Here is a 27,614-nt window from a genome sequence, read left to right as displayed (position 1 = left end):
AATGATCTTGGGAGAGCGAGAATGCACGATACCTGGCTACAATTAATTCAGTATAAGGCAACACATTATATGCTAACCAGCTCCCCGCAGTGATAGATTTTAAAGGAAGCAGCCTCCTATTGAGTCAGACCATCACTGTTTTCTGGACCAGGGGTAGGGAACTGTGGCCTTCCAGATTTTGCTAGACTACAACTCCACACAACCTGGCCATTGGCCATGTTTACTGGGGCTGATGGGAGTTAAATGAAATTTGGAGGGCCATAGATACCCTACTACCTCACCTGCACTTATTGGCAACAGCTCTCCATGGATTCAGACAGGGGTCTATCACAGTTATCTACCTGGGTATTGAACCTGGGACCATCTGCATGTAAAGCATATGCTCTACCACTGAGCCATGAACTTACATCTCCTATTGCCTAGAAAAGACCTGTAGCTAAGGCTTCATTGGAGACCGGTTGTGAATTGTAGAAGATGATCACTTGGCTAGATGAACCAATGACCTTACTACGTAGCGGTCTGCTTTATGAAGCTATGCATGTTCAAGGGCTATTGGGCCTGCTTCCTTGGCAAAACCTGAGTCTGTCTTCAAATGAGACCTGCATGTAAATCTGCATCTTTTTACAAGTGTGGGGTGATTGGCAGCAGCATTCCTGGATCTTGATAAGAGTTACCTAGGAAATGGCACTTTGCAATTGCATGGAGAGGGAAACTTGCAATTTTTCGTGACATTACGCATAACTCCCTTTGTTACTTACACTGATGTACCTTTTCTTTCCACAGAGTTCTGCTCAATCACTTTCAGGAAAAGGTTATTCGGTAAGTCACCTTATAGCTAATTATTCGATTTCACTTCTATCACTGTTTGATTGTGGAAGATTACATTACCTGTTACATGTTCATGTACGCTGTGGGAATACAGAGCATGCAAAAGAGGCTTTGAGAAAAGAACAGCCACATTGCTAAACCGCCTCTCTCTGCATGAGAGAGTATTAAAACAGTTTGTTTTCTGAGCCTCTCCAGTTTTATTGTTCTGCTTTTCCATTCATGCAAACCATGTATCTACAAATCCAAAGATCATAGATTGCCTGCAGCATACCTTTGACTTTCTCGGTGTAAGGCCAAATCAGCCTTTTATTGTCCCATTTTGCCACGTTACATTTTATGTCCAGTTGAACTTATGCACATACATTTGACTGTAATTTTGGCTTCACCAACTCATGTGAATTCTCTCCAACTCCAAAAATGGAGAGGAAAGAATCAGTCAGGTGTGATGGAGTTCGCTTGAATTTGTTTTTGCCTGAAAATGCTTGTACAAAGGTGTTTTCTTTCCTGAAAGTAACAGCACTTACAGCCTACAACCTGGACTTGTCATTTCTGAAACAGGCTTGCCTCAAAAATATTGGCTTATTTCAGACATAATACTATTTGATATTTGATTTTTTAAAAAATATATATTTTTATTAAAGATTTCTTGGTTTACAAAAGTATGCGCAATGTCTCTATTTTCAAGTTACATTTTCTACAGATCAGTTTCATTTGTTGAGACATTAGTGTTAAAGTAGGAATAAAATGGGGGAAGATGTGGAGGGGGCATGGTGAGTGGGGTGGGATCGGGTGGCAATTCTACTTACTGTCTGTGTGGGGTTTGTGTAAGCATCAATTGTGTGGGTCCTCTTTACTAGTCACTTGTATTCCTTTGTTGGTGAGAGTGGTTGGCGTTGCCCTAGGGTATGGTTGGTTGTTTGTGATTGGCTGTGGTGAACTTTGTCTTCATGTGTGAGTGGGGTGGGTGTGTTTTTCTGGATCAGGTTAGCCCGATTGATTTACTAAACCATAGTTTAGTGTTAAGTGAACGAGTCTTGGGGTTGTGTACTCACCCCTCTTGCAATCTAGTGTTCTTTGATCCTGAGTTGTTTCAACAAATCACAGTTTCTCTAAATTGCGGGTGGGGAACCTGCGGCTTTCTAGAGATTTTTGTACAACAGCTCCCATCATTCCTGACCATTGGCCATTCTGGCTGAAGTTGATGGTAGCAGGAGTCCCAAGTCCTGATTTAAACTAACCATAGTCCACCCCTCAGTTTGTATGAAACAACAGACACTGGGTAGTTTCAAACAGGAAACAGATACTTTTGTTCTTCTCACAGCCACTCTAGAGCAGGAGGGGAAGTGTATGGGCCTGGGGCTTGCTACTACTCTCGTACGGTCCAGTGTTATGTGCAGAATGGGCCATAAAATCCATTTTTGATGAAGGGCAGAATAAAAATACATTTAGATAAACATTCTGACTTTCAGATTTTGACTTGCCAAATGTGCAATGCCATGTGATAAAACCAGGTTCAAAAATGTTTGCAACAACATCAACAACAACATTCATAAATATCTGGCCATCAACTCAGAGTTACCATAGTGTAATTTTGGAGCTGTTCTTGATTCTTTTATTCCTTTTTTTTAAAAAAAAGTAAAAGAGCATTCTGTACCTAGGTAGATTGCTACTGAACACATACTTACTAAGTAAATAAATAGTGGTGTAAGAACAAGGTGGTATTCTGTAATTCTACCTATACAGCTGGAACTGTATTTGCTTCCACCTGTATTTTGTAAAATTGCTGTGGGTGGTTGCTCATTCAGAGGGAAGGGATGAGATGGTTTGAAATCATAATTGCCAGATAAAGCAAATATTGTCTGGGTTTTTACTTGTGCTTCTGAATCTTAATTTTGATCATAGTAGCTTTCTTAAAAAGAGAAGGAGAAGCGAATAGCACTGAGCGAAGTGAACCAAAGCTGACTGCCAAATAGCATCAGACAAGTCCTGTCTCCTTTTGACTGCTCTCACTGAAGCCTTAAATTAATTCCCTTGCCAGTGTGAAAGAGAAAGAGAGAAGGAAATCTTAATTCCTTTTAGCATTTCTAATTGCCAGTAGTAACTATGGTTGCAAAAGCTGTAACTGGAAAAGGTCTGTGTTGTTTACAATTCGGGGTACATATTTCTGATGGCCAGTGCTTGGAATGATTCCTGGATGGACTATCTTGGTATGGTGAATGGCAGCAGCACAACCTCTCACAGCATCACTCATCATTAAGTGTGGTTTTGAATGTTTTTAGAGAATTCTTGAGTCTGCAAGATGGACATGATTTGCATCTGGCGGGAATTTTGAAATCATTGTGTCTACCAGGGAAACATTCAAGCTTATCTCCTGATTTTTTTATTTGGGTGGGGGATGGCTTTTTCCCTCAAGCACCAATTGCCAACAGTATGCAAAGCAGAATAATTGTGGTCAGGTTTTCAGTTTATGTTTGAGTGACTGAATGTAAACCTTTTGCCTTGGGCTGGTAGTGAGAAATGTGGGAGGAACAACTCCACTTGTAGGGTATCTCTCTCTCTCTCTCTCTCTCTCTCTCTCTCTCTCTCTCTCTCTCTTGTGTGTGTGTGTGTGTGTGTGTGTGTAAGAGAGAGAGAGAGAGAGCTTAATGGAAAAAGGTCAGAGGCCTTGCCACCACCCTGGTGTTAATAAATCATGGGCAGGCATTTTTATCTCCCTTCATGAGAAGTTCCTTTTGATCTGCTGAACAAACAGGCATGTAGAAGTATAGAGCTGTTTATCTGAAAGCCACTGGAGTTCTGATAAGTTTGTTTCTTGATTGCTGGGCTATAAAGAGATTGAGTAATAAGCACTGATACCTCAAACTGTGGTCTGTAGAGATTCCATACACCCCCCCCAAAGTGGGCTGTGAGCGTTAGGGTTCACCCATCGCCTGAGCATAATATATATGTGTGTGTGTTTGTGTGTGTGTACTTCCTTGATGCAAAAAACAAACAAACGCATTTCATGGGCCTGAAAATGTTCTGCCGAACCATAAAACATTTCCTTTTTTATACTGGGTCTTTTTTTATTTGTCCTTATTTTTGTTTTGTTTTGTTGCTTTTGTTTTCATTGGTTTTAAGCCGCTGTTTTGGTGGTACTTCATTTCAATAAGAGTGTGATCCTTCTTGTTGATTATGCAGTTCAATTGGTCAAGAATCGTATAGCTAGTATGGTGATGTCACAAATTCCCTCACTTGGGAATAGGTGAATGTTTTAATATAGTTTTGCAGTCCCTTTCTCCAAAAATTGCAAAAATTGATATTGTTTCCAAGGGGGTAAACAATTTCACATAACAATCCCCTCATCACCACCACTTCCTTTCCCACAACTTCCATTGCTTGTGAAATTAGAATTCCGCATCAATAAGGAACCTGGTAAGTTTCTGCAAGGTAGGAAGAATTCAGTTTGTGTGTGAGTGTGAGGGAATTACGATCATAGCTTGTTTCCCCCTCACCACCTGCCAAACACATTCTTTCTTTTATTTTCTACATGAACTAGTGTGTATAAATTTGTTGTTAGTAGTCTGAGCCATGGGGCTGTTTTGAATAGTGATGAAAAATAATAAAGGGAAATGTGCCCAGTTCATCTTCTGTGAAAAAGTACATCATTTGTCCTGTTGTCTGCTGTGGCAAAATTACATAACTTGCTGAATTTGCATAACTAATCACATAACATACTTAAATTAGATTGTTATCACGTTATTCCATGTCATTCATTTCAATGTAAAGGGAATGCAATGCACTTGTGATCCAGAAGCTACTGTTATTGCAGCATTATTGCTGACAGGCGTGAGATACTTCAGCATGTAACTCCTGTGCTCAGAGACTACACTGGTTGCTGATTTGTTACTGGGCCAAGTTCAAGGTGTTACTATTAGTATATAAAGCCCTTAACAACTTTGGACCCGTTCACTTGCGAGATTGCCTTATCTCATATCTGTCTACCCAACTGCTGCAGTCTTTGAACTGGCACTGTTACAGGTGCCTCAGAATACATGATCCACATTTCTCAGAAATCAATATTTTAGTGTGGCAGCACTCACCCTCCCTGCCTGTTTCGTAAAGAGGAGACTGCGAGCAGATAGCCATCTTCAGATGTCTAAGGGGCTGTCACATAGAGGAGTGTTTCCCAACCTTGTGCCTCCAGCTGTTTTTGAACTACAACTCCCATCATCCCTGACTAGCAAGACCAGTGGCAAGGGATGATGGGAATTGTAGTCCAAAAACACTGGAGGCACAAGGTTGGGAAACGCTGACATAGAGGATGGAACAAGCTTGTTTCCTACTGCTCCGGACGTTATATGACCCAAACCAGTGGATTGAAGTTAGAAGAAAGGAGATTCCGACTAAACATCAGGAAAAACTTTCTGGCAGTAAGAGCTGTTCGACAGTGGAACACACTTCCACGACAGGTGGTGGACTCTTCTTCCTTAGAGGTTTTTAAGCAGAGGTTGGATGGCAATCTGTCATGTATGACATAGCTGAGATTCTAGCATTGCAATGACCATCAGGATCCCTTCTAACTCTACATATGATGCCATGACATCTGGCAGGCCTCTTTGTGCCCTTTTGTGCCCCCTCATGTGCCCTTTTCATTGCCTGCTATCCCACCTGGGATAACTCAGCCAGTAGAGCACGAGACTCTTAATCTCAGGTTTGTGGGTTTGAACTCCGTGTTGGGCAAAATGATATCTGTATTACTGGGGGCTTGACTATATGAACCTCATGGTCCCTTCCAGTTCTACAGATCTATGATTCTATGAAAAACACATATATTTAGGCAAGCCTACCCAGATATGTAGAATGTTGGCATGTGTTTTAATTTGTTTTTAGTTCATTGTTGATTTTAATTATTATTTGAATATTTTAACGGTTGTATTGATAATTTTATTGTTTTGTTCTTTTTGTAAATAGCTTTGAGGTTTTTTTTCTTTCTTTCTTGCAATCAAGCAGTATATATATATTATGCAATAGATAAATGTTAATTATCACAGTCAGATGGAGGCTCCCAATTGCAGCTTTCCTGGTTTAACACATTCAAAGCCAGTCCTATATATTATATATTGTTCCATTGTAATGTACATTGTAACTGTACACTAAAATGTGTAAAGCAATATTTGTTACTGTTGAAATATGGAGTGGGATAAACAGGGCCATTAAGTCCAGAGTCTAAAACTACCCATCTCCACCGTTAGGTCTGAGAGGTTGAGAAACTGCTGGTGTACACAATGTGTTGCTTCTCCATTAAACTACCTTCTGCCTGATCATGGGCCAGCTGTTGAGGAAGCTGTTTACTTCTGGAGTTTGGCACTGTTTCTAAATGGATGTGTCATAAGGCAAGAATCCATTATTTCTCTGATGCCGCCAGGTGTAACTACCATTCAATTCCATAAGGAACTCTGAAGATAATACAGGGGGGTTCATTCTTCTGATATTTGGGGGCTAGGTTCGTTTTTTGTTTTTGTTTGGGTTTTATTTTATTTTATTGTCTCCTTAAGTACCAAGCCACTTTTTTAACAGTGGCATTCTCAAAGTCTGGCTGCTTCTTGGCAGATATTACCTGCAAGAAACATAGCATAAAATGTAGAACTTGAGGGTAATCACAGTTACACATGCAACTTTTGCAGTTCTACATGATGTGGCCTGTCTGCATTTCGCACAGAGCCAGATGAAAAATATCATAATACAAATGTACTTATTTATTTTATATAGCTAATTCATATATTGCTTCATAGTTCAACAAAAACCTCTAAGTGGCTTACAAATCACAAGAAAAAGGAATCAGTATAAGAATTTTTTAAATAAAAAAATCCACATTCAAAATCAAACAACCTACTAATAATCATAGTTACACACTTTAGTTAACATAATAAATATATCTAAACATTTTACAGAAAAAACCTTGTTGTTGTTGTTTAGTTGTGTCCGACTCTTTGTGACCCCATGGACCAAAGCACGCCATGTTTTCAACCGCCTCCTGAAGTTTGGTCAAACTCATGTTCGTAGCTTCGAGAACACTGTCCAACCATCTTGTTCTCTGTCGTCCCCTTCTCCTTGTGCTCTCCATCTTTCCCAACATCAGGGTCTGTTCCAGGGAGTCTTCTCTTCTCATGAGGTGGCCAGAGTATTGGAGCCTCAGCTTCAGGATCTGTCCTTCCAGTGAGCACTCAGGGCTGATTTCCTTCAGAATGGATAGGTTTGATCTTCTTGCAGTCCATGGGACTCTAAAGAGTCTCCTCCAGCACCATAATTCAAAAGCATCAATTCTTCAGCCTTCTTTATGGTCTAGCTCTCACTTCCATACATTACTACTGGGAAAACCATAGCTTTAACTATACAGACCTTTGTTGGCAAGGTGATGTCTCTGCTTTTTAAGATGCTGTCTAGGTTTGTCATTGCTTTTCTCCCAAGAAGCAGGCGACTTTTAATTTCGTGACTGCTCCTTCATGGATCACTGCCTTGTCATGGCGAAGGGGCTTGAATAACTCAGAGAAGCTATGAGCTATGCTGTGCAGGGCCACCCAAGACGGACAGGTCATAGCCGAGAGGTTAGAGTAAATGTGATCCACCTGGAGAAGGAACCAGCAAGCCACTCCAGTATCCCTGCCAAGAAAACTCCATGGACAAAAACAACAGAAAAAGCCTAGGAACCACAAAAACCATCAAAGCATGCATCAAAATTCAGTGTAATTACACTATCATAAAATACAGTATATCATCAAATACATATTTTTTTAAAAAAAATCTAATACAGTCACCAAAACCACTTAGCTTACACATTCACACTATGCAAAGTACACCTTCACACTACACAAAACTAATCCAAACACACACAACCCCCACATTCACAGTAACTTTAGTCTCCTTGTACCCACCTCATCACTCCATCCACTCAATTCTCACTTCAGTGAAACACATCTTTAGACACATTGCGAACTGATATACATAAAGGCGCTTTGTTGATTTCTTTTACAACTCTGCTTTGTTGCTCCTTCCCAAAATGCAATCTCTGGGCATCCTCAGTGCCTATAGAGATTGCCTTTAGGGGAGCCAAGCAAACAAATCTTAATCCAGAAAAGACTAAAGTAACGTTTGTTTGTTTGTTTTAAATTGTATCACATTTTTCTTTAAAAAACAAAACAAAAACCCAGTTCCTCTAGCAAAAACAGAATCAATAAACAACAGAAACAATAAATAAATAATATAATTGCCCCCCAAGTAATACAATGCCGCTCAAATCATGCTTGTCTTAGAAAAGTAACTTCATAACTTAGAAGTATAACTTGATAAGGCCCAGGATGCTCTACCGTTGAGCTATGGCCTGCCCCTAGGAAGCAAGCAGCCAGGAAACAAAAGCTATGGGGGAAGAGAACCCAGGTAGCAATATTGGGCATTGGCATTGCACTCCTTGCTCTCGATAGGACAGTCTGGAGTCGCCATACGCTATTAGATACTGCTTGTATAGCCTCTGCAGGGGAACCATAAAGACTAGGAGAATGCAAAAATAAAATAAAAATGAAGCAGAAGCTCTGAGGCTGCTGCTGTGTCCCAGGCCTAGTGCCAGGCGGAGTGTTCTCTGCATTATGCAAGTAGACATGTGGACCCTGCTACGTCTCTCATAAAGTATATTTTTGGTTTATTGGTTGCATTAATTCTCTTTCAAAATAACCTCCCTCTGTTTCCAATTAAATTGTGTTCTTCTTTTAATAATGATCAGTTGTCCCATAAATTGTCACTCATCCCCAAAATCACACACACACAGAGAGAGAGAGAGAGAGAGAGAGAGAGAGAGAGACTTTCCCCTTCCCCAAAACTGGGTATCTACATTAGTCTCAGTATTTTGAGGCATTGCTAAAGGGCTGCTTTGCTGAGGCAGATGCTTCTGCTGGTAATAGATATACAACACACACACACTCCTTTGTTTATTATGCCTGAGCATAATTGGATGATTTTGATTTACATAAACCTACAAGTTTTCATGCAAATGTAGCCTTTCTGACATGGTGATCTTCTTGAAACCCTTCAAGGCGTGGATGGTATGTGACTCCTTTTCTGATTTCTTTTTTTTTAACCACATCATTTTAAAGGGAGGAAGTTGGGGCAGAGAGAGGGGAACCTCATCTGTAAGCTGTCTATAAAGAAAGCTACTATGTTAAGACAAGCACATCTTCACAAAGGCTCCCAAAATTCATTGCTGAAGGTTTGCTGTGGAAATAAATAGCTCCGTTCAAGACAACGATGGTTGTCTAGTCCAGCTTCCAGCAATTCAGAATCTCATAGCAGAGAATAAAAGCCAAGGCCTGGAAAGGACACCAATTTGCATGTACTAATTTGTATATATAGAGAGAGTGGTATTCAGCTAAGCTGTACTCAAAGCAGACCCATAGAAATTAATGAGCACAGCTAAGTTAAAGGTAAAGGTAAAGGTAAAGTGACCCCTGACCGTTAGGTACAGTCACGGACGACTCTGGGGTTGCAGCGCTCATCTCGCTTTACAGGCCGAGGGAGCTGGCATACAGCTTCCGGGTCATGTGGCCAGCATGACTAAGTTACTTCTGGCAAACCAGAGCAGCGCACAGAAATGCCATTTACCTTCCCTATTTATCTACGGCATTTCCGTGTGCTGCGCTGGTGCTGACTCGCCAGAGCAACTTCGTCACGCTGGCCATGTGACCCAGAAGTGTCTCCGGACAGCGCTGGCCCCCGGCATCTTAAGTGAGATGGGCGCACAACCCTAGAGTCGGACACGACTGGCCCGTACGTGCAGGGGTACCTTTACCTTTATTTATCTACTTGCACTGCATGCTTTCGAACTGCTAGGTTGGCAGGAGCAGGGACCGAGCGACGGGAGCTCACCCCATCACAGGGACTTGAACCGCCGACCTTCTGAATTGGCAAGCCCTAGGCTCTGTGGTTTAACCCACAGCGCCACCCGCGTCCCATGCCCAAGTTAGGTCCATTAATTTCAATGTGCCTGCTCTGAGTAAAACTTATTTGAATACCAGCCATAGATTCAACTTCAGATATAATCACTGCTGTTTAAATAGAAATTGAATACATCTCAGTGATCTCACCAGAGTGGAGGTGACTGAGAACAAGTGACTTTGCATGCCTGCTCTGTCTGCTGATGGGCAGCTTCAAGGCCGCCCTTCTTTTCCCCTCTTGTTGTTATTTGTCTTTAAACCCAACTTGGGCCAGACAGCCTTTCAAAATGAGGAATTCTTTAAATAGAGGGTTGTGCTCTGTAAATTAGAATGCATGGGGATCGACACTTATCTGACCTCCTATCACATGTATTGCCACAGCTTACCAGGAGGGTAAGTGCAAATAAACCGGTGGGGCCAATCAGATGTTCCCAATGGTGTGTTTGCACCCTGCTGAATGTGCCTCTGCCCATAAGCAACAGCGCTTATAATGGGAGGTTGGTTAAATGCCACCACTTCGCCCTGCTGGTACTTACTGATGGCCACCTTACCTTTCCTTGACAGTAGGTGGAAAACGTATGAGGATCCTACTCCTCTATAAGCTCTTACTGCACCTCTCCCCCTGCAAGCCCCCCCCCCCCAAAAAACACACACAGAATGGAAAGCCTTGGCAAACATGGCTTTCTTCTTAGGTGGGCTGCATGAAGGGTGGTAGACCTTGAGGGATGTCCATATGAAGAGACAGGCGTTAAGCTTAAATTATTGTAGAAAGCACCCTGTTTTGGAAGGAAGGCCCTCTACATGGACCTAAAGTATGTGCTCATGGGAGTAACAGCAGTCGCCAGCACACTCCTGATTGGAGAGATGTTTATTCACTTGATTGGAGAGATGTTTATTCACTTCAGCTGTGTCCACTATAATTTGTTAATCTTTTTTCATATTTGTATTTCATCCCCTGTCCATTTGCTGTGCAACTTAGCTGCTCTCTAAGCAAGTGTAACCATAGTTTCTGGCCTTCATTCTCCTTCTTAAGTTCCCTCCTAGCCGAAAGGAAAATAGAAAAGTTGTGGTTAACACAATTTGCAGGAACAAACGTATTTCCACACCCAAACCTTTCTGCTAAGGTAGAAAGGGAAGCCAGCAAACTTGCCCCCATCAAACAGGTACGGTTGGGTCAGTGCTGTTTTTAACACCACTGCGTATATTCCAATTCCCATACACTGTTAGTTCAGGCAGTGCACGTTAATACCTGCCTCAAATCAATGCTGACCTTTGAACAAGTGCTGGTGCAGACACAGACTCTGAGAATGATGTGTCTTACTTGTGTGTGTTGCTTGCCCTCTCTCTTTCTCTCCTAAACAAAAGCATTACAGGAAGCTGAGGAAGCCCTCCTTTCTCAGCAAGCCAGCACTGCTATTTGATGTTGCCTCTAAAGCAGGCTCAGGTGGGGTTAGCTGAGGCTTTGTGTTTCCCCATTTATTTCCTGCTGTCCAAAGTCCGTGTTGTCAACGTGAGCTATGACCACCCAGGCAAAGGTTCTTGGTACCTAGCTTCTTTTTCTGCTAATGACACAAAGGCAGCCATGGCCTTTTTGTTGTACACATGCTGTGACATACTCATAATAGAAAATTAACATGTGGGGGTGCCATGCTTTGCTAGTTTTTGTTCTGTATTTTGCTTTCCCCACCACCACCACTTCAGTTTCTCTTCCTGTGTTCATTAAAGTTGGAACAACACTGGACAACAGCAGCTGAGGTTGAGCAGAAAAGGGGTAAATGGTGTGCTGTGTTGGCCTATTTAACTATGAAATGAAAAGGTTGCAAGAGCAAGGGAAATACCAGAGGCAGAGACTCTTGGAGAAGGGCCATAGCTTACTGGTAGAACATTCTCTGTGCACGCAGAAGGTCCCAGTTTCCAATCCCTGGCAGAACCCTGTCAGCTATTACCGTTCAGTGTAGACAACACTAAGCTAGCTCAGCCAACAGTCTGCTTTGTATACATTATCTAGTTGCAATTCTCACACCTGTAGGGGTTTAGCTCAGTGGCAGAGCAACTGCTTTGCATGCAAAAGGTACAATGTTCAACCTGTGGCATCTCTAGGTAGAACTAGGAATGTCTGCTGCCTTAAACCCTGGAGAGCCATTGGAGTGTAGACAATACTAAACTAGATGGACCCATAAAGCAACTTCCTATGTTTCTGTGCACTGGATTTGTACCGCAAAGACCAAAAGGAACATCTAGACTGTTCAGTAACTACATGAGCAAAGGATGCCCATCATTTCTATGTGCTAAGATAGTTTCCCCAAATATGAGAATCAGAGTTGAATAATAATACAGTTTCCCTGGGGAAACTACAGGTGTCTTGCTATTCTAGATTACTGCAAGTACAAAAGAAATGATATGAAAGAGAACGGTAGTAGATTTAAAACATATATGGAAAGAAGGTTCCTGAGATTTAGGCTGCACGAGCACCACACATTTAAAACACCCACCCCCCCCAAAAAAATCCTGGAAAATGTAGTTTGTTAATAGTACCAGGAGAGCCAGTTACCTGTTGAATCTATGGAGAGCCTCACTAAGATTCGTTTTTATTGAGCTGCATTTTCAAGCTATACATTGGACCCAGGAGGTGATTCTCACCTTATCGAACATCCAGGAAAAATATCTCTGCATGCCAGAGAAAGTCCCATGGTAAATGGTTCAGTCACCCTTTTTGCTTTAGCAGCCAAAAAGATCAGAAAGAAGACATAACAGTGAACTGGACAGGAGACATAGAGATCTAAATAGATACTTTAATTTGTGGCGCAGCACCCCTTTTGCTTCTATTTCTTTTGGTTTCAGATTTGTCCTGGCCAGTGCTAGTACAATAAAGTTATTTGGATTGGATTGGTATCAGGAATTATAGTTTTAGAGAGCTGCATTTCCCAGGATTCTTGGGCAAGGGGGTTGCTTTAATGTATGGTGTCCCACATATGCATGATGTGGCAATATTGAATCATTGAGTCATCATCAACATCACATCTGTTCAAAAGCGCCCCCCCCCACATCTGTAGTTTGAAGGGGATTTATTCTAACCACCTTGTTCCTCTTTATTTTTAGACTCAGACTGAGTTAAGATGGCTGGGTAGAATACACAGTTGAATTTCATATCAGTAGTACCAAGACTTGGAAATAAAGGAAGTCACTAGTAGCAGGTTCAGTTAGTTAAACACTGCATATTTTATAATAAAAATGTACACTGTTTATGTACACTTGTTTTACATATAAGGAAAAAAACTAATGAAAACAAATGCTTAAAGCAATCACAACAGAAATGTGTATATGGGATATCGTAGAATCAAAGAATTGGAAGGGACCACAGTGGTCCTCTAGTCCAACCATCAATGCAGGAATATTTTGCTCAACATGGGGCTTGAACCCAGACCCTGAGATTAAGAGCCTCATAGCAGAGATTAAAAGCCAAGGCCTGCAAAGGACAAGATAGAGCTTTAAAAGTAAGCCACCAGCATTTTGAATTGTGCTCATAAATGGGTCAGGAACCAGTGGAGCTCTTTAAATTTTGGTGATACAGTAAGCTCGCGACTTACTTGCTTTTAACTTCTGCACATTCAGCTTTACGTGTGTGGCAATAAAAGAAAAGAAAGGGGATGGAAAAGGGGTGGAGCTCCAGGACAAATGACTTTGGCAATCACACCCACCATTGAACATGGCTGACTGTAACCAGGCCCTGTGTGTCCCAGTGAGGCCACGCCTTGACACAAGCAGCTTTGGCTGATGAAAGGCAGTACTGTATATGTCACTAAGGCCACTTGACTACTAGCAACAGTGCATTCAGTGCATGGGGTTGAAAATAGGGATGTGAAACACTATACTATGTTGGGAGTGCAACAGCAGGAATCATTCAGCTGTAACTTAAGGGTTAATTCTCTTATCAGTCAGCTAACCATGGGGTTGGGTTGAGGTATTGCTTATAGCAACCAGGCAGAGTGGGAGGGTCTTTCTGTTAAGATTTTTATCCACCCAAGCTGCTCAGGCGTTTCCCCAACACTTTCATGGGGTAGCGCGTGCTCTGATTGGCTGCATAGTGCTGTGTTTTCCCTCTCTATGGTTGGTTGAATGTCTCCCTGGTATGTACAAGGCCTGAAGTAAAAAAGACAAAAACTTCTCTGTTTCTTTCTCCTCAAGTTATACAGCTTCAATTTGTTCAGTTTCCTCAGGATTTTCACTCTGGTCTCCCGTCTGTATTATTTAAGTGACTTTGCTGACATGCCACAATTCATCCCCACTGCATCTTCACTTCCTGCTGCTAACCATCCTATGTTGAAATGGCTCACATTATTATCAGCTGTGAGGCTCACAAGCATGGCAACCAGGAAGCCGAACAGCTGTTTGGTTACTGTGAACCCCATTGTTTGGAAAAACGAATCTTCTGGAGCTGCCAGGCTGAGTTCATGAGGCAGCTCTTATTGCCAGCTTCAAAAAGCTAGTCTAAGCTTTCCCAGCAACTGCTTGTCGCTGTTGTGCTCACAGGCCCTCCAATTACAGCTGCTGCCTCATCTTTGCAGCCCATCCCTGGGCAACAGTTAAAAGAGACATTGTGGTTTCATAAAGCTATTTTTTTCAACTGGGTTTTTTTTTTAGCTCTTTGGTAAAAATGTTGTTCATTAACAGAATGGCTTCACAACCAGCCTGCTGGCGTGGAAAAAATCCCCCTGAGCAGTGAAGCCAGGCAAAATGCTGAATGGGACACTGCCCTACCAACCTCAGTCTGCCCTTAATCACTTGCCCACCTGCCTGCCTTCTTCCTTCGAACCAGCCCAGGATGTGGCGCTGCTTGTCAGCTTCCTCTTCTTTAGTCTTAGTGTTTTCCCCTTATATAAATAAGAGTGGATGATGGAGACAAAATTAGAATTAGTTAGATCTGCTTTTCATTGGCTCTGGCACCAACTGCTGTTGGGCTTCAGTTCCTGCCTTCTTCCGCCTTGCCAGCCACAATGGGCACCAGACATCACTGCCCCTGAGCTGCTGTCAGTTGCACCCACAACATTTTAGTTTGTATACTCTTTCTTTTGATAGGAATGTACCTGTACGGCGTGCCACAAGGGTGCTTGCAACTCTAGGGTCTCTTTAAAACCCAAACTCATTCATTACCCTGAGAGAAAAAGTGGAGGATGGTGGGAGGAGTCCTTGCACATAGCTATATTATTAACCTCATTCTTCAGCATCAAAAACTTTTATCTAGGGAAAGATGCTGAGCTTTGTATTCCTGCTCTGCTTGCATCTCTCGCTCACCTATCAAGCACATTAGCTTTGTAGGTCTGGAGGCCTTTCCAGAATTTAAATATATGTGTGAACAATTTTACTTCGAATTCTGAACCTAGAACAATCCAATTGTACATGTCACATCTTCGTTTATGTCTGCCTGCAGCTTCTCCCAATAATTTTTGTGTCCGAGTTTCTGATTTTTTGAAATTGTTGTCTTCCACATTTTCTCTTGCATTTTCCAGCTGGGATTTACGGTGCAAAGGGAAGATGTAATAGTCAAGATGCTACTAAAAACAAGCTGGTCAGGCATGAACAGAAGTGAGGAGTAAGTCACAAGAGAGCTGTTTTGATACTACACATTTTCCTCCTTGTTAAATCACCAGCTTTCCTTCCCTCTAGGTTCTCACAAAGGGCTTGTTGTTCACCCTCAGGAGACATAGCCTACAGTAACAAGTCTGCTACTCAGGATGTATATTTAAGAGTCAAGTTGGATGTAACAATCTCAGTAAGAGTCACGACATGACTCTTCTCATGAAGTATGAATGCTACTTTGCTACTTGCTTTAGATGCAAACTTGACCACTGGTGCAACTCTGAGCCTTGCCCCCCCAACCTACTTCAGGCTGCCTGTTTGCTTTCTTATACCAGGTATGTTGCCTATTTAAGAAGATCCCTGTGGATCAGACCAAAATCTCATTTAGTCATTTAGTCATTTAGTTCTATGGGAGGCTCAAAAGCAGGACCTGAGTGTAACAGCACATCCTGCCCTGCTTGTAGTTGATGTTGAGAAATACCCATCCTCCAACAGTGGAGGTAGAACTAACCATTGGTAGACTTATCCTCTGTGAAATTGTCTAATCCTTCTTTAAAGCCATGCAAATTGGTGGCTATTGGCAGAGAACAGTGGGGTTGCTGTTGTTTTCAATAATTGCACACCAAATGTATTTTTTATAAATAAATAAATAAATAAATAAATAAATGGCTTTTTTAGGCATGAGGAGAGACTTTCCTGCACAATGGTGTGTTTGGGAAATGAATGCAGAGTTAACAGTGCAATCCTATTTGTGACTACTCAGATGTAAGCCACTGTTGAGTCCAATGGGACTTATTCCCAAATAAATGTGTGTTGAAAGCCAGGGTCCTAAGGTTCCAATAAAGAGGATAGCACTCACCCCCCCACACCCCCAGCATATGCAGAATGCCACCTCCTCCCTCGTGTATAGTCTCAGCTACCAGCCTTCACCAACCTGGTGCCCTCTAGATGTTTTGGACTACAACCCCCAGGTTTGCCCTGCTGAGACACTCCAGGCACTTTGAGTACTTGGGTCATGTAAACAATTGGGAGTGGGGTGGGGGGCGCCAATACTATCTCCACTAAGATGCTAGTTTCCCCCCTCATCTTATTAGGGACAGTTTACACTGAACTACGTACTTGAAAATAATTAGCAGTGCAAAGTTTACTCACTTTGAATTTTCCCTGTGGATTTTGTTGAGTTAAACTAGATTGATGATTGATGATATATCCAGATTGCTCTGCTTTGAATACAGTTTTGCAACATTTTCCGAAGTGTGGTGAACTGCAAGCATTCCAGAGACCACTTAGACCTGTGGTCTTCAGCTTTTTAAAAAATTCAGACGTACTTTTAACTGCAACAGTCAACAATGAACCATTTCTTTCTTTCTTTCTTTCTTTCTTTCTTTCTTTCTTTCTTTCTTTCTTTCTCTCTCTCTCTCTCTCTCTCTCTCTCTCTCTCTCTCTCCCACTTCCTTTTGAAATTTCTGCCATTTCTCTCTTCATGCAGCCCAGTTATGATTTCAACAAAAACATTTGGTTGCATGTGCTTCAGCCTAATTCCAAAATGGACAGCAGCTAGGAATCGAGTCCAAGTGCCGGCTGGTGAGGATCAGAAGGGCAACAGACATGGTCAGAAATGGACTAGGGGTCACACACTGAATCAGGCAGATTAGGATCAAAAGGCCAGACGCTAGTGTGGAATCAGCTAGGCAGAACTTCAAGTTCCAAGACCGCAATAAAAAGTAAAGGGTGGCCATAGGCAGATGTTAGGTCAAAGGTAGGCAGGCTGGCTTTTATTTTTCACTGTAAGGACTAAATCTGAGACGAATTTTTAAAGGGTTGTTTTGGTGCAAAACAGGGAGTACCCCCCCAAAAAAGTTTTTTGAAAGACATTCTGCACACATTTTTGCACTGTTTTGCTCTTGTTTGTTGCCCTTTTCATTTGTCAGTCAGTAGATTTTATTGTTTATAGCCAGTGGCCATCACAATAGCTCCTTTCAGTTCCTTTGACACTTCTCCGCTTTCCGTTATCTGTATGATCCCACTGATCAGAGAACATGTATCCAGCATGATGATGTCACAGTGCCTCCCAGTGGCATAGGGAACCCCGGTGACACCTGGGGTGGGTACGCACAATATTGCATGCACACAGCTCCATAGGGTGGGGCATCCCGGGGGCTGGGTGCGCCTCTGGAGCTGCATCCCTGCCTGGTCCCCTCCACTTGGATAGCAGTGAGGGGGACATGACATGCGTGCACGCTGCCTGCAAAAGCAGTGCGGGGCTGAGGTGTTGTGTTCCTCCCAGGCACCCTTCTTCTGGACGGCAGCTGAGGGGGAGGTGGCAGGTTAGGGGCTGGAGGGCCCTGCACCTTGGGGTTTGGTGTGCCACCCCAAGGTAAGTGCCACCCAGTGTTCCCTGCCCTTTTCGTTGTCCCCCCCCCTCTTTCTCTGCTACTGCTGCCACTTAGCTAATCATGTCCTGTGTATGTGATGAGACGTCAGGCCTTGGCCTAACTCAGAGATGCACTGTGGCTGGAGTTCAGCTCAGATGCAAGAGGATGAGGATCAGAAGAGCAACAGATGTCCGGAGTTCAGGCACCAGCTCAGGAAGATGAGTAGCAAGTGCAAAGTTGAAGCCAAGCAGAATGTCAAGTTTCAAGATCCAGAAGTAGATGTGGAGTGAAATGCAGGCAAGAAATAAAATGTGAGACAGTAGTAAGGAGAAGACAGCAGGAGAGTCTTCCTCAGGACTCTTGGTTGAACTTGGCTTGGCGGCAAGAACTTTTTAGGGCTTGGTGTGCCTTGATTGAGTTGGAGTGTCAGCTGATGCTATCAAGCTGGGAGGGCAGCTGACTCTCCCCAGCTTGAATTGCAGCCTATATTACCTATTTCCCCTAAAACCTACTCTGTCTGGCCTCCTGAGGACCCAGAGCACAAGCTGGTACTTCAGAAGACGAAGCACTGCAGACCACAGTTCAAAACACACACATACGCAGAAGCACCTTACAGTGTGCAAGTATTATTTTGGCATTTTTTTCTCTTTCTTTGAACACTCAGTCTTTTCACCTGATAATCAGCAGCTGTGGAAACATGATTAAAAATAGTAGTTCCATCTCTGGTGCAATTTCCCCACACTTGTAGATTGCAATATATAGATATATACATATACATATATATAATCTCCCCACTTTGATTGGCTCTACTCAAATCAATTTGTGCATGTGTATTTCTGGACAGAGAGAGAGGCGTATCATGACACATTTTAAGAGTGTCATCTCTGTCTTGCGGTGAATGATCACTGCTAAAAAATGAACCACAGGGACATGTTTCACACTAAGCAGTTGTCTGACCATCTGAAGGCATTTCTCTTCCTGCTAGCGTTTCCTCTCTGAGGTTGCATGTGACCGTGAGAGCAGTGAAACAGGAAGTTGTAATTTCAAGCCTCTTTGCTATCAGCATGATATCTGCGGTCAGTCCCCTGACACAGCTTGCGGCTGGTTTCTGGTTAGCAGAGAGACACTTTTGTGCTGATCTGGCATCAGTTCCCACCTACTTAATCAGTTAAGCTGTGCAGTTGAGTAGTGTTTCTAGTTGCCTTGTGGATTCTAGTAATGGCAAGGAAGAGATATATTTGAGTGGTTCTGACAGAAATAGCTGGTCACTCCAGAGAGGCTGATAAAGTTACATGAGCACTCTCATTTATGTATGGAAGACATTTGCTTTTAACCTCCCATAGGGTTTTACAGTGTGGGGTTGGAGATAAAATACTTATCTTATTTCTGCAAGAGTTGCTTGGTTAGTCTGCTTCAGCAGTACTGACCAGAAGCCCTTCATTGGCTTGGCTTGTGTTAAGATGCAAAACTCTTAAACCAACTTCATGGACCAGGTGGATAGCCAATGGAGTACCTTCCAAATATTGCTCAGCTCCCAACTCCCAGCAGCCCCAGCCAGCATCGTCCAATGGTCAGGGATAATGGGAGTTGTAAGCCATCAACATCTGGAGGACACTGTGTTAGCTACTAGTGGTCTGTAGCCTATAGTGGCATGGTTAACTTCTCAATTGACAACAAAGATCTGAGACATTGATCTTTTGCAAATAGCACAATTTGAGCCATAGTGCCCAGCACATAGACTTTGAGGATATAAAAGTTTGTGACATCTCAGCTCAGTTGTGGATTTTCAGGCCATGAAACAGCTTTGCCAGCCAGTTTCCTTACACTCCTGGAATATTTAGCTTATCCTACTGCTACATTGCTAAAGGTGCAGATCCCAGCAGACTACTGTGAACGGATCTGATTGCGACATATAAAAAAGGATATTGTAGAGTTGGAAAAGTGTGCAGAAATGGACAACCAGATTGAGGGAGGAAGCCTTCTGGTTTATTGAGCCCAAGACAAAAATTTAGCACAGGTTAAGAGGCAGCACCCACCTTTTCGTGGGATGATGGAGTGTCACCTGTAATTGAAAGAAGAGAAATAAAGAGAAGGGAGACTTTGTTCATTAGAATGAAGGGAAGCCCAAGTAACTGGATGGAAAGGAGATTTTGAAAGAGGCGTGCTTTCTTGGTTTTCCGGTGATTTTTTTTTTAATGATATTTATAACTTTTAAAGATTACAGAAAAGGAAAGGAAAAAGAAGAAAGACAAGAGAGAAAAAAAAACAAAGAAAAAAACAATACAGTACAATATATGAACAATACAAAACACAACCTAAACACATTAAACTAAACACATTAAAGTAAGCTAGACAAAACCCTAACCCACCCTAACCCTAAACAAACAAAACAAAAACCATTTAAAAACATACATCACAGCTTTTCCATACTCTATCTTTCATTCCCTTGTTTCCTCAACTTCCTCTCACCTCCCTTGTTGTATTCAACTTCTATTAATTGTTTCAGCAAATCCTTTCCATCTTTCTCTATTTTCTGTCATATTATAAATATCTTAACATATTTTTTATCCTTATTTTCCATTAAAACTAAAATACTTATATATGCTTAACTCCTTATAACATTTCTGCTAAGACCATAAAATTTCTTTCCACCATTTTTCTATCACTCATTAATTTTACAATATTTCTATATATAGACTTGAAATTCTCCAATCTTCTTCCACCATCTCCTCTCCCTGGTTTCGGATTCTGCCAGTCCTTTCCGTCAATTCCATATAGTGCATCAACCTGGAGATCTTATATCCGAGGCTCTTAACTCTTTTCCAGGTCCCTTCTGTAGATCTTCTTCATATTCTTTAATGCCAAAGAGCATATCTCGGAAAACTCCAGCCTGACAATACTTTTATCCCTTCTGGACAGGTCAGCCAAATTTCCATAGTTGAAGCTGAGGTCTATAAGATGTTTCATGACATGTTTCAAAATTCCTCCAAATCCAAAGGCCCCCAGAACTCCAATCTCCTCCAGACCCAAGGTTTTCCAGTGAATTTTTAGCACAAATGTCATCCCTGTATGAAACCACTCAACACAGAAATTATGAAATCAATATTCCTGGGTGCATTCAGTATCCTCTAGAGCAGGGGTAGTCAACCTTTTTATACCTACCGCCCACTAATGCATCTTTCTGGGTGGTAAAATTTCCTTACCACCCACCAGGGCTCGATGGAAGGAGGATTCAGCTTGTGCCGTAGAACCCCCTACCGCCCACCTAGAATCCTGAAACACCCACCAGTGGGCGGTAGGGACCAGGTTGACAACCCCTGCTCTAGAAAGCACCTTCCCTGTCCATTAAACTTGAACTGAATTATTTATTGCAACTGCTAAGGTTCTAATCCTATTCTCACCTACCCTACTGAACTCAGTGGGGCTCGAGTAGACATAGGGTTGCATCCAAGTAAGTTTTACTCAGATTGAAGTTATGTAGTGCACTGCAGGTGTGCTGACCCCTTGTGATTTCTCTAAATATAGGAAACTCGACTGCATAATTTGTGATTGCCCCCTTGAAATTATATGCCCCATTCAAATTAATAGATGTAAATTAGTCATGTCCCTAACTTTCAGTGGGTCTTCTCTAAATAAGACTAACAAGCCATTTGTATTGTATTGTATTGTATTGTATTGTATTGTATTGTATTGTATTGTATTGTATTGTATTATGTCTATTTGCTTTAGAGTAAAGCTGGAGGAGACTGAACTCAATCAGAGCATGGGTTTCATAATTCATTCTGAGTGGTTTCCCCTGGCGAGGACATTTGTTTTTGAAACACATTTAGGAAACTGTTTGTTAATGCATCTTTCTTGCAGACATTGGTTTTCCTTCTTTAAAAAAATTACCTGTCTTTCATAACCATACAAAACCACAACCCATTGCCCATTTACTTGTGACCTATTGGCTCTTGATAGCCTCAGCTTTGAACCTCTTATTTATATGCTTTTGCTACCTCTGCCCTGCCAGCTTTCCTAGTCAAATTGTTTACGGCTCAAAGCAATTTCCTTCTGTGGCACAGAGCACGTCTGGGATATACAACATGTGTTAATTTAACAAAGCAGCTCTTTGATGCTGCTTTAATTTTTTAACAACAGCTCAGAGGCAATGATGTACAGATTATATAGTGTCAGTTTCCCAATTAAAGTTTTACAGGAAAATACTCTGTGTTTGCTCTGAGGCGGTTTTGAACGCTTCCTTCCGGCACTCATGCAAATGAAAAGCATACGATTGCAAAGCATCCATTTGAAACCTTGAAATATTTATTGAGGCTTCTCTAGAATACTGAAGCAGGAATCTTCCTGTAGGCTTGTTGATGTCTTTCATTTGCATATATTTTGTAATTAAATGTCTGGAAGCTTCTAGTTTATTGTGTTTTTTAAAAAAATAAAAAAACCCAGTAATAAGGTATTTACCATGCTCATTGTAGAATTCCCTTGGAATTTGAACTTAGGAGGGAGGGGGGCACAAAGAGACTGTGTCTGAAGTGCCTCCTGGTAAATAGAAGGTTCCCATTAATTATGGTACAAAATTATGATGGGATGAATAATAGCCTGCCTGGTCTAATAATGTTGCTTAGATTTACAGACACAGAGGAGACAATCAGTAAAGCAAGGCACATACCTTGAGGCACAAGGAATTTGGAACTGAGAAGATGCCAACAAATTATTTATTATATGTTCAGCTTCCAATTCTCCTTGTCCTTGTGAGGGTGGGTCCACCACTCCAGTGTCCAACCATGTGAAGGTGTTCTTTCTATTGCTGGCTACAAGGATGAGGAACAGCTATTGCCTTGCTAAGTCCGTTCCCTTACTGAGCGCTATTCTAGAAGGTTGCAGGTTCTCCCCTTCCCCTCTCCAGAGACTGATTTGTTCTTTGGGCCTATGCTCAACTAAGTTACACTTAAAGTAGAACCATTGGCTTTAATAGACCCAACTCACACAGATCCATTAATTTCAATGGGTCTGCTCAAAGTACGACTAATGTTCAGTACAACTCTTCATTTCCACCAGCTGACATCTTGAATGTGATGGAAAATCCACAAATATTTTCCAATGCCAGGGTGCCAAAAAGGCCATCTGCCTCCCCTTCCAGAATGACACACTGTTCCATCTCCTGGCCAACAATCCTTTCGATCGGTTTGAGCCTTACTAAATGTGCATCTTCTCTTTGGAACCTCATTTTCGCATGTTCACGCAGCTCTGCTGACACCCTTGTGGCGTCTGCTTACTCTACTTGCACTCATTGAAATAGTGGCAACTGTTGTCAGCACATGTGTGTCTGTTTCTGTCAAATATTTCCCTTAAAATAGAGAGCCTTGCCAGACATGGCAAAGTGAGCCCTGCTTTCTCCAGAAATAACAAAAACATAAACATAAAACTTCCCTGCTTGCCGAAAAAATGAAATGTGATATTTCAAGAAATTCTATGTTGTAGAATGGAAGGTGAGAGGTAGGGAGCGCGAAATTTTGGCATCGCACAGGGCGCTGCTGAAATCTGAGACCCCAAGGTCTGCCACTGTTCAAGCAGTATGCACAAAAATAAGGAACCCACTGTATTGGTACATACAAAAAGAAAGAAAAAACGGGTTCGGGCTAGCATACAAAGACTATATGGCAAGCAAAGTACAACAAATGTATTCGTCATAATGTACCTGCTATGATAAGGCATACAGTACATGAAAGCGGTACTCCAGAATCATCAAAATAAGTACAATATTACAATTAATATTTCCATTATCTTTGAGGCAAGGGAATTCTTGGAAGCGGGGGAGCAGCTGTAGCAAACAGGACTGGAGCCCGGTGACCCCAGTTTTGAAGAGAAACTCATCATTCAGTTGACATTATAAAAGAAAATGGTAGTAACCCAAGCCAAACAATATAGTGTAAACTTTTCCAGACCATGAAATTTCCAAATTTCTCTCCTAAGTGTAAGAGCTTTGGCCTCTTTGAGAGCCAGGGTGGCACACTGGGTAAGAGTGTTGACTGGAGTGACTTAGTTTCAAATCATTCTCCCTCAAAATGACTTAGGTTCATTCTCCCTTGCTGCCCCTTATGTATTAAACTTTCCCAGAACACCTTTGTGAATGTCACCTTTCATTTCCTTCCAAGCCTGCCTCTCAAAGACCCACCTTTCCCATCAACCGTTTGGCACAGCCTCCTAGTAGTTCCCATGCCCATTATCTCAGTAGACCTTACAGCAAGGAGGACGGACCTGTGGCCCTCATCCCAGACTGTTTGCTGTGGGGCTCTTGGGCGCTGCAGTCTAATATCTGGAGGATTGCAGATTCCCTACCATACAGTGTGAATCTATTAAGTTGGCCAAGATCAGTATCTTACAGCAGGTAGGGGTGGAACTGGGCAGAGCGGCCTGGGGTTAAGAGAAAGGGGCTTGCAGAAGACCGCATACTGAAGTGAAATTAGAATTGGGTTCACAATTTAATTAGCTAACCAATTGGTCTCTTCACCGCTGCAGTAGCTTGAAGTACAGCAGTATCTGAACAGACCCCAATATATCAGAGAGAGAGAGAGAGAGAGAGAGAGAGAGAGAGAGAAAACACACCAGGAAGGAGATTCACAACACAATAAGGAAATGACTTCTAGGGATTTACAGAAAGGGTAAAGAAAGGAGTCTGTGCTACATATATTTATAAAACTCTCTTTGTGAGGAACTGGAGTGTTGTGATCACAGAAGAAGTTGTGAGAAAACATTACAAATTGTGGATAAGACGGAGTGCTTCAGGAAGTGGCAGAGAGATATTTCTAAATTTGTCTGGCAGGGCAAAAAGCCTAGAATTAAGTTTAAGATACTAACTGATGCGAAAGAAAGAGGTGGCTTTGCCCTGCCGGACTTAAAGCTGTACTATGAAGCAGCAGCCTTCTGCTGGCTCAAGGACTGGCTACTTCTTGAAAACACGGATGTGTTGGATCTGGAAGGTTTTAACAATGCATTTGGTTGGCATGCATATCTATGGTATGATAAAGTCAAGACCAATAAGGCCTTTAAGAACCATATTGTCAGGAAAGCTGTATTTAATGTCTGGACAAAATACAAAGACTTGTTGGAAAACAAAACCCCAAGGTGGCTTTCACCTCTGGAGGCTAAGGCCCGGAAGAGACCCAATATGGAGGCCAATTGGCCAAAGTATTGGGAAATATTAGAAAAAGATGGTGACAATTGGAAATTGCAGAGTTTGGAGAAAATGAAGGGTAAAGTGCTAGACTGGTTACATTATGCTCAGATTAAAGAAGTTTTTAAAAATGATAAAAAGTTAGGATTCCAGGTGGAAAAATCGAAGTTAGAGACAGAACTGTTAGAACCAAAGAGTAAGATATTATCAAGAATGTATAACTTGCTGTTGAAATGGAACACACAAGATGAAATGGTTAAATCTGCTATGATAAGATGGGCACAGGACATTGGGTACAATATTATGTTTGAAGATTGGGAAAGGTTGTGGACCACTGGGCTGAACTTCACTGCATGTAATGCTCTGAAGGAAAATGTAATGAAAATGATATATAGATGGTACATGACCCCTGTTAAACTTGCTAAAATATACCACTTGTCCGAAAATAAATGTTGGAAATGTAAGGAAAATGAAGGAACATTCTTTCACCTCTGGTGGACTTGCCCGAAAGTGAAGGCCTTCTGGGAAATGATATATAACGAGCTGAAAAAAGTATTTAAGTATACTTTCACTAAGAAACCAGAGGCCTTCCTCCTGGGTATAGTCGGCCAGAAGGTGTTAAAGAAGGACCGAACATTCTTTATGTATGCTACAACGGCAGCAAGGATACTTATCGCTAAGAACTGGAAAACTCAAGATTTACCCACACTGGAAGAATGGCAGATGCAGCTGATGGACTATATGCAATTGGCGGAAATGACCGGCAGAATCCGAGACTTGGGAGAAGAAAAGATTGAAGAAGACTGGAGGAAATTCAAGATTTATTTACAAAAATATTGTAATTTGGTGGAATGTTAAGAAGGGTGCTTGATTACAAAAAATTGGCCATCACTAATTTGGATTTGAATTGGAAGATAAGTGAGATTTTAGAAAACAAAAATTGCTGAAGAATTGTTATTTATTATTTATCATTTAAAAGAGCGACTATAAATTACATGATAATTTGCTTGGAAAAATGTATTTACAATGTAAGTGTGAACGGGAAACGTGAGGAAGTCCAAAAAGGTTTGAAAATTTGTTAAGACAAAAGGAATGTTGTTTATTATTTTTGTATTTGTTATAAAAAACCCTAATAAATATCTTTATAAAAAAAAAAAACAGAAGAAGTTGTGAGAGCAGGAAAATGTGGCTTATGGTTTTCTAAACATTGTAAAAGTCAGGATTATTTTTGGCATTCTATTGATCCCCTTATTACCATTTGTTTTTATTAAACAGACATCTGTGAGCACCGCTGTACTGCAAGCGCTGTCAGTGACTCAATTATGCACCCATGTTTTATAGCTTGGTAGGGAAAAAATGTACTCTGGAGGGCAACTCAGCCTGAGAACAAACATTTTCATTAGCCATTTTGAGTGGGGAGAGGGACAGAATTAGTTCATTGTTTTACAGCATGTGCTTGATATTATTTTAGTCATTTACTGAAAACAAAAAAGTGACATCCTCTGCCTGCTAAAGCTGCAATCTTGGAAGGGTTATTGTTTCCTAATCCTGCATATCAACACAAATCAAAGGAAGGTTTGTGAATAAGATACTGTATTTGGTGTGGGCACTTGGCAGGTTTTCTTGGACACAGAGGTTTTCCTTTGGGATTTCCACAAACATTTCCCACATACCTATTATCATACACAATATTATGTACCCCCTGCATTATGGGGGTTTTATATCACACCCCTTGTTTCCAAGTATTAAAACTGTTCTGAACATCAGGAAATAATGTCTGTTGGTGATGCATTGTTTTGAGCACTCCTGGATGTCTAGCAACGTCCAGTGTAGAATTCATTAGAAATTTCCTTCCATTAAGTAGCTGGAGACTTTCAGTTTTTCACACTTGAATCCTCAGAACTTAAGTGTTCTTCCTGTTTAAAAATCTTCAGGACTGAAGTGTCCCTTCCTGTTTAAAAATACGTGTCTCAAAGAATCTGCCTCCTAACATTTTGCTCCTCGACATTTTGATCTTCAGCTTTAGTTTAATATTGTTTCCAGGTGTGGAATTAGTGAAGCAAAGAAAGTTAAGCAGGGAGATTGAGCTTTAATTTAGAAATTCTGTTCCTAATAAACTCCACTCTAGCTGGGTATTTTGGCCTATATAAGATTGCCTCCTCTGCCTGAAAAGGGGGGGGGGGGGCGGATCCTGAAAAACCTCTCATTGTGCTAAGGTGGATGGCCTTTAAATAAAAATAAAAATCCAAAAAGCGTTTCCCTCTCCTTCCTTGCTGCTTTTCTGCTTTTCCAGTTTCAGTTGGAGCCCTTGTTGGTAGTTCACAGTCATCTTTTGATGGCTTAAAATGATAATAGGCAGTGTCAAACGCCCTTGTAGATGGAGGGGGTTATGCCTCGTCCTTTCTTCCCTTTTTTGCTCTCCCCATAAAATCCTTCCCACAATGCATTTGAGCAGCTTGCAGGTGTTCCTGCCGCTCTGCCCTGGCACATACGCTGCAAATTAGTAACAGAAGCTAATGGCCCAGCATGGGGCCATCAAAGGACTGACAATTCCAGCTTTTCCAAAGGGCCCTTTATGTCAAACCCCCCCCCCATGAGACCTGTCCAGCTGAAAAGACTATTTGTCTGTCCCTGTGTGCGGCCCTGCTGCTGCAGCGAGGCCTGCTGCTGCTGGCCTCATGCTGAGACCCTGACTGTTGC

At 41.8% G+C, this 27,614-nt stretch overlaps 1 protein-coding gene and 1 long non-coding RNA gene across 11 annotated transcripts in view; both read left to right on the top strand.

Annotated features, from left to right (window-relative positions):
* The window catches only part of FBRSL1 (fibrosin like 1), a 793,883-nt gene that overhangs the window by 366,196 nt on the left and 400,073 nt on the right, over positions 1-27,614 (top strand). For all 10 annotated transcript variants that reach the window (XM_083716907.1, XM_083716910.1, XM_083716914.1 and 7 more), the window contains one exon: positions 784-819. In XM_083716907.1, coding sequence (XP_083573033.1) covers positions 784-819 — 36 coding nt within the window. The remainder of the gene's footprint in view (positions 1-783; positions 820-27,614) is intronic.
* Positions 2,436-8,066, top strand: LOC310834353. Its single transcript, XR_014559217.1, has 2 exons — positions 2,436-4,989; positions 5,129-8,066. It is a non-coding gene; the product is annotated as an uncharacterized lncRNA (long non-coding RNA).

The sequence above is a fragment of the Podarcis gaigeae genome, assembly GCF_964106915.1.
Source record: "Podarcis gaigeae genome assembly, chromosome: 16".
Lineage (NCBI taxonomy): Eukaryota > Metazoa > Chordata > Lepidosauria > Squamata > Lacertidae > Podarcis > Podarcis gaigeae.
This window is presented reverse-complemented; position numbering and strand designations above follow the sequence as displayed.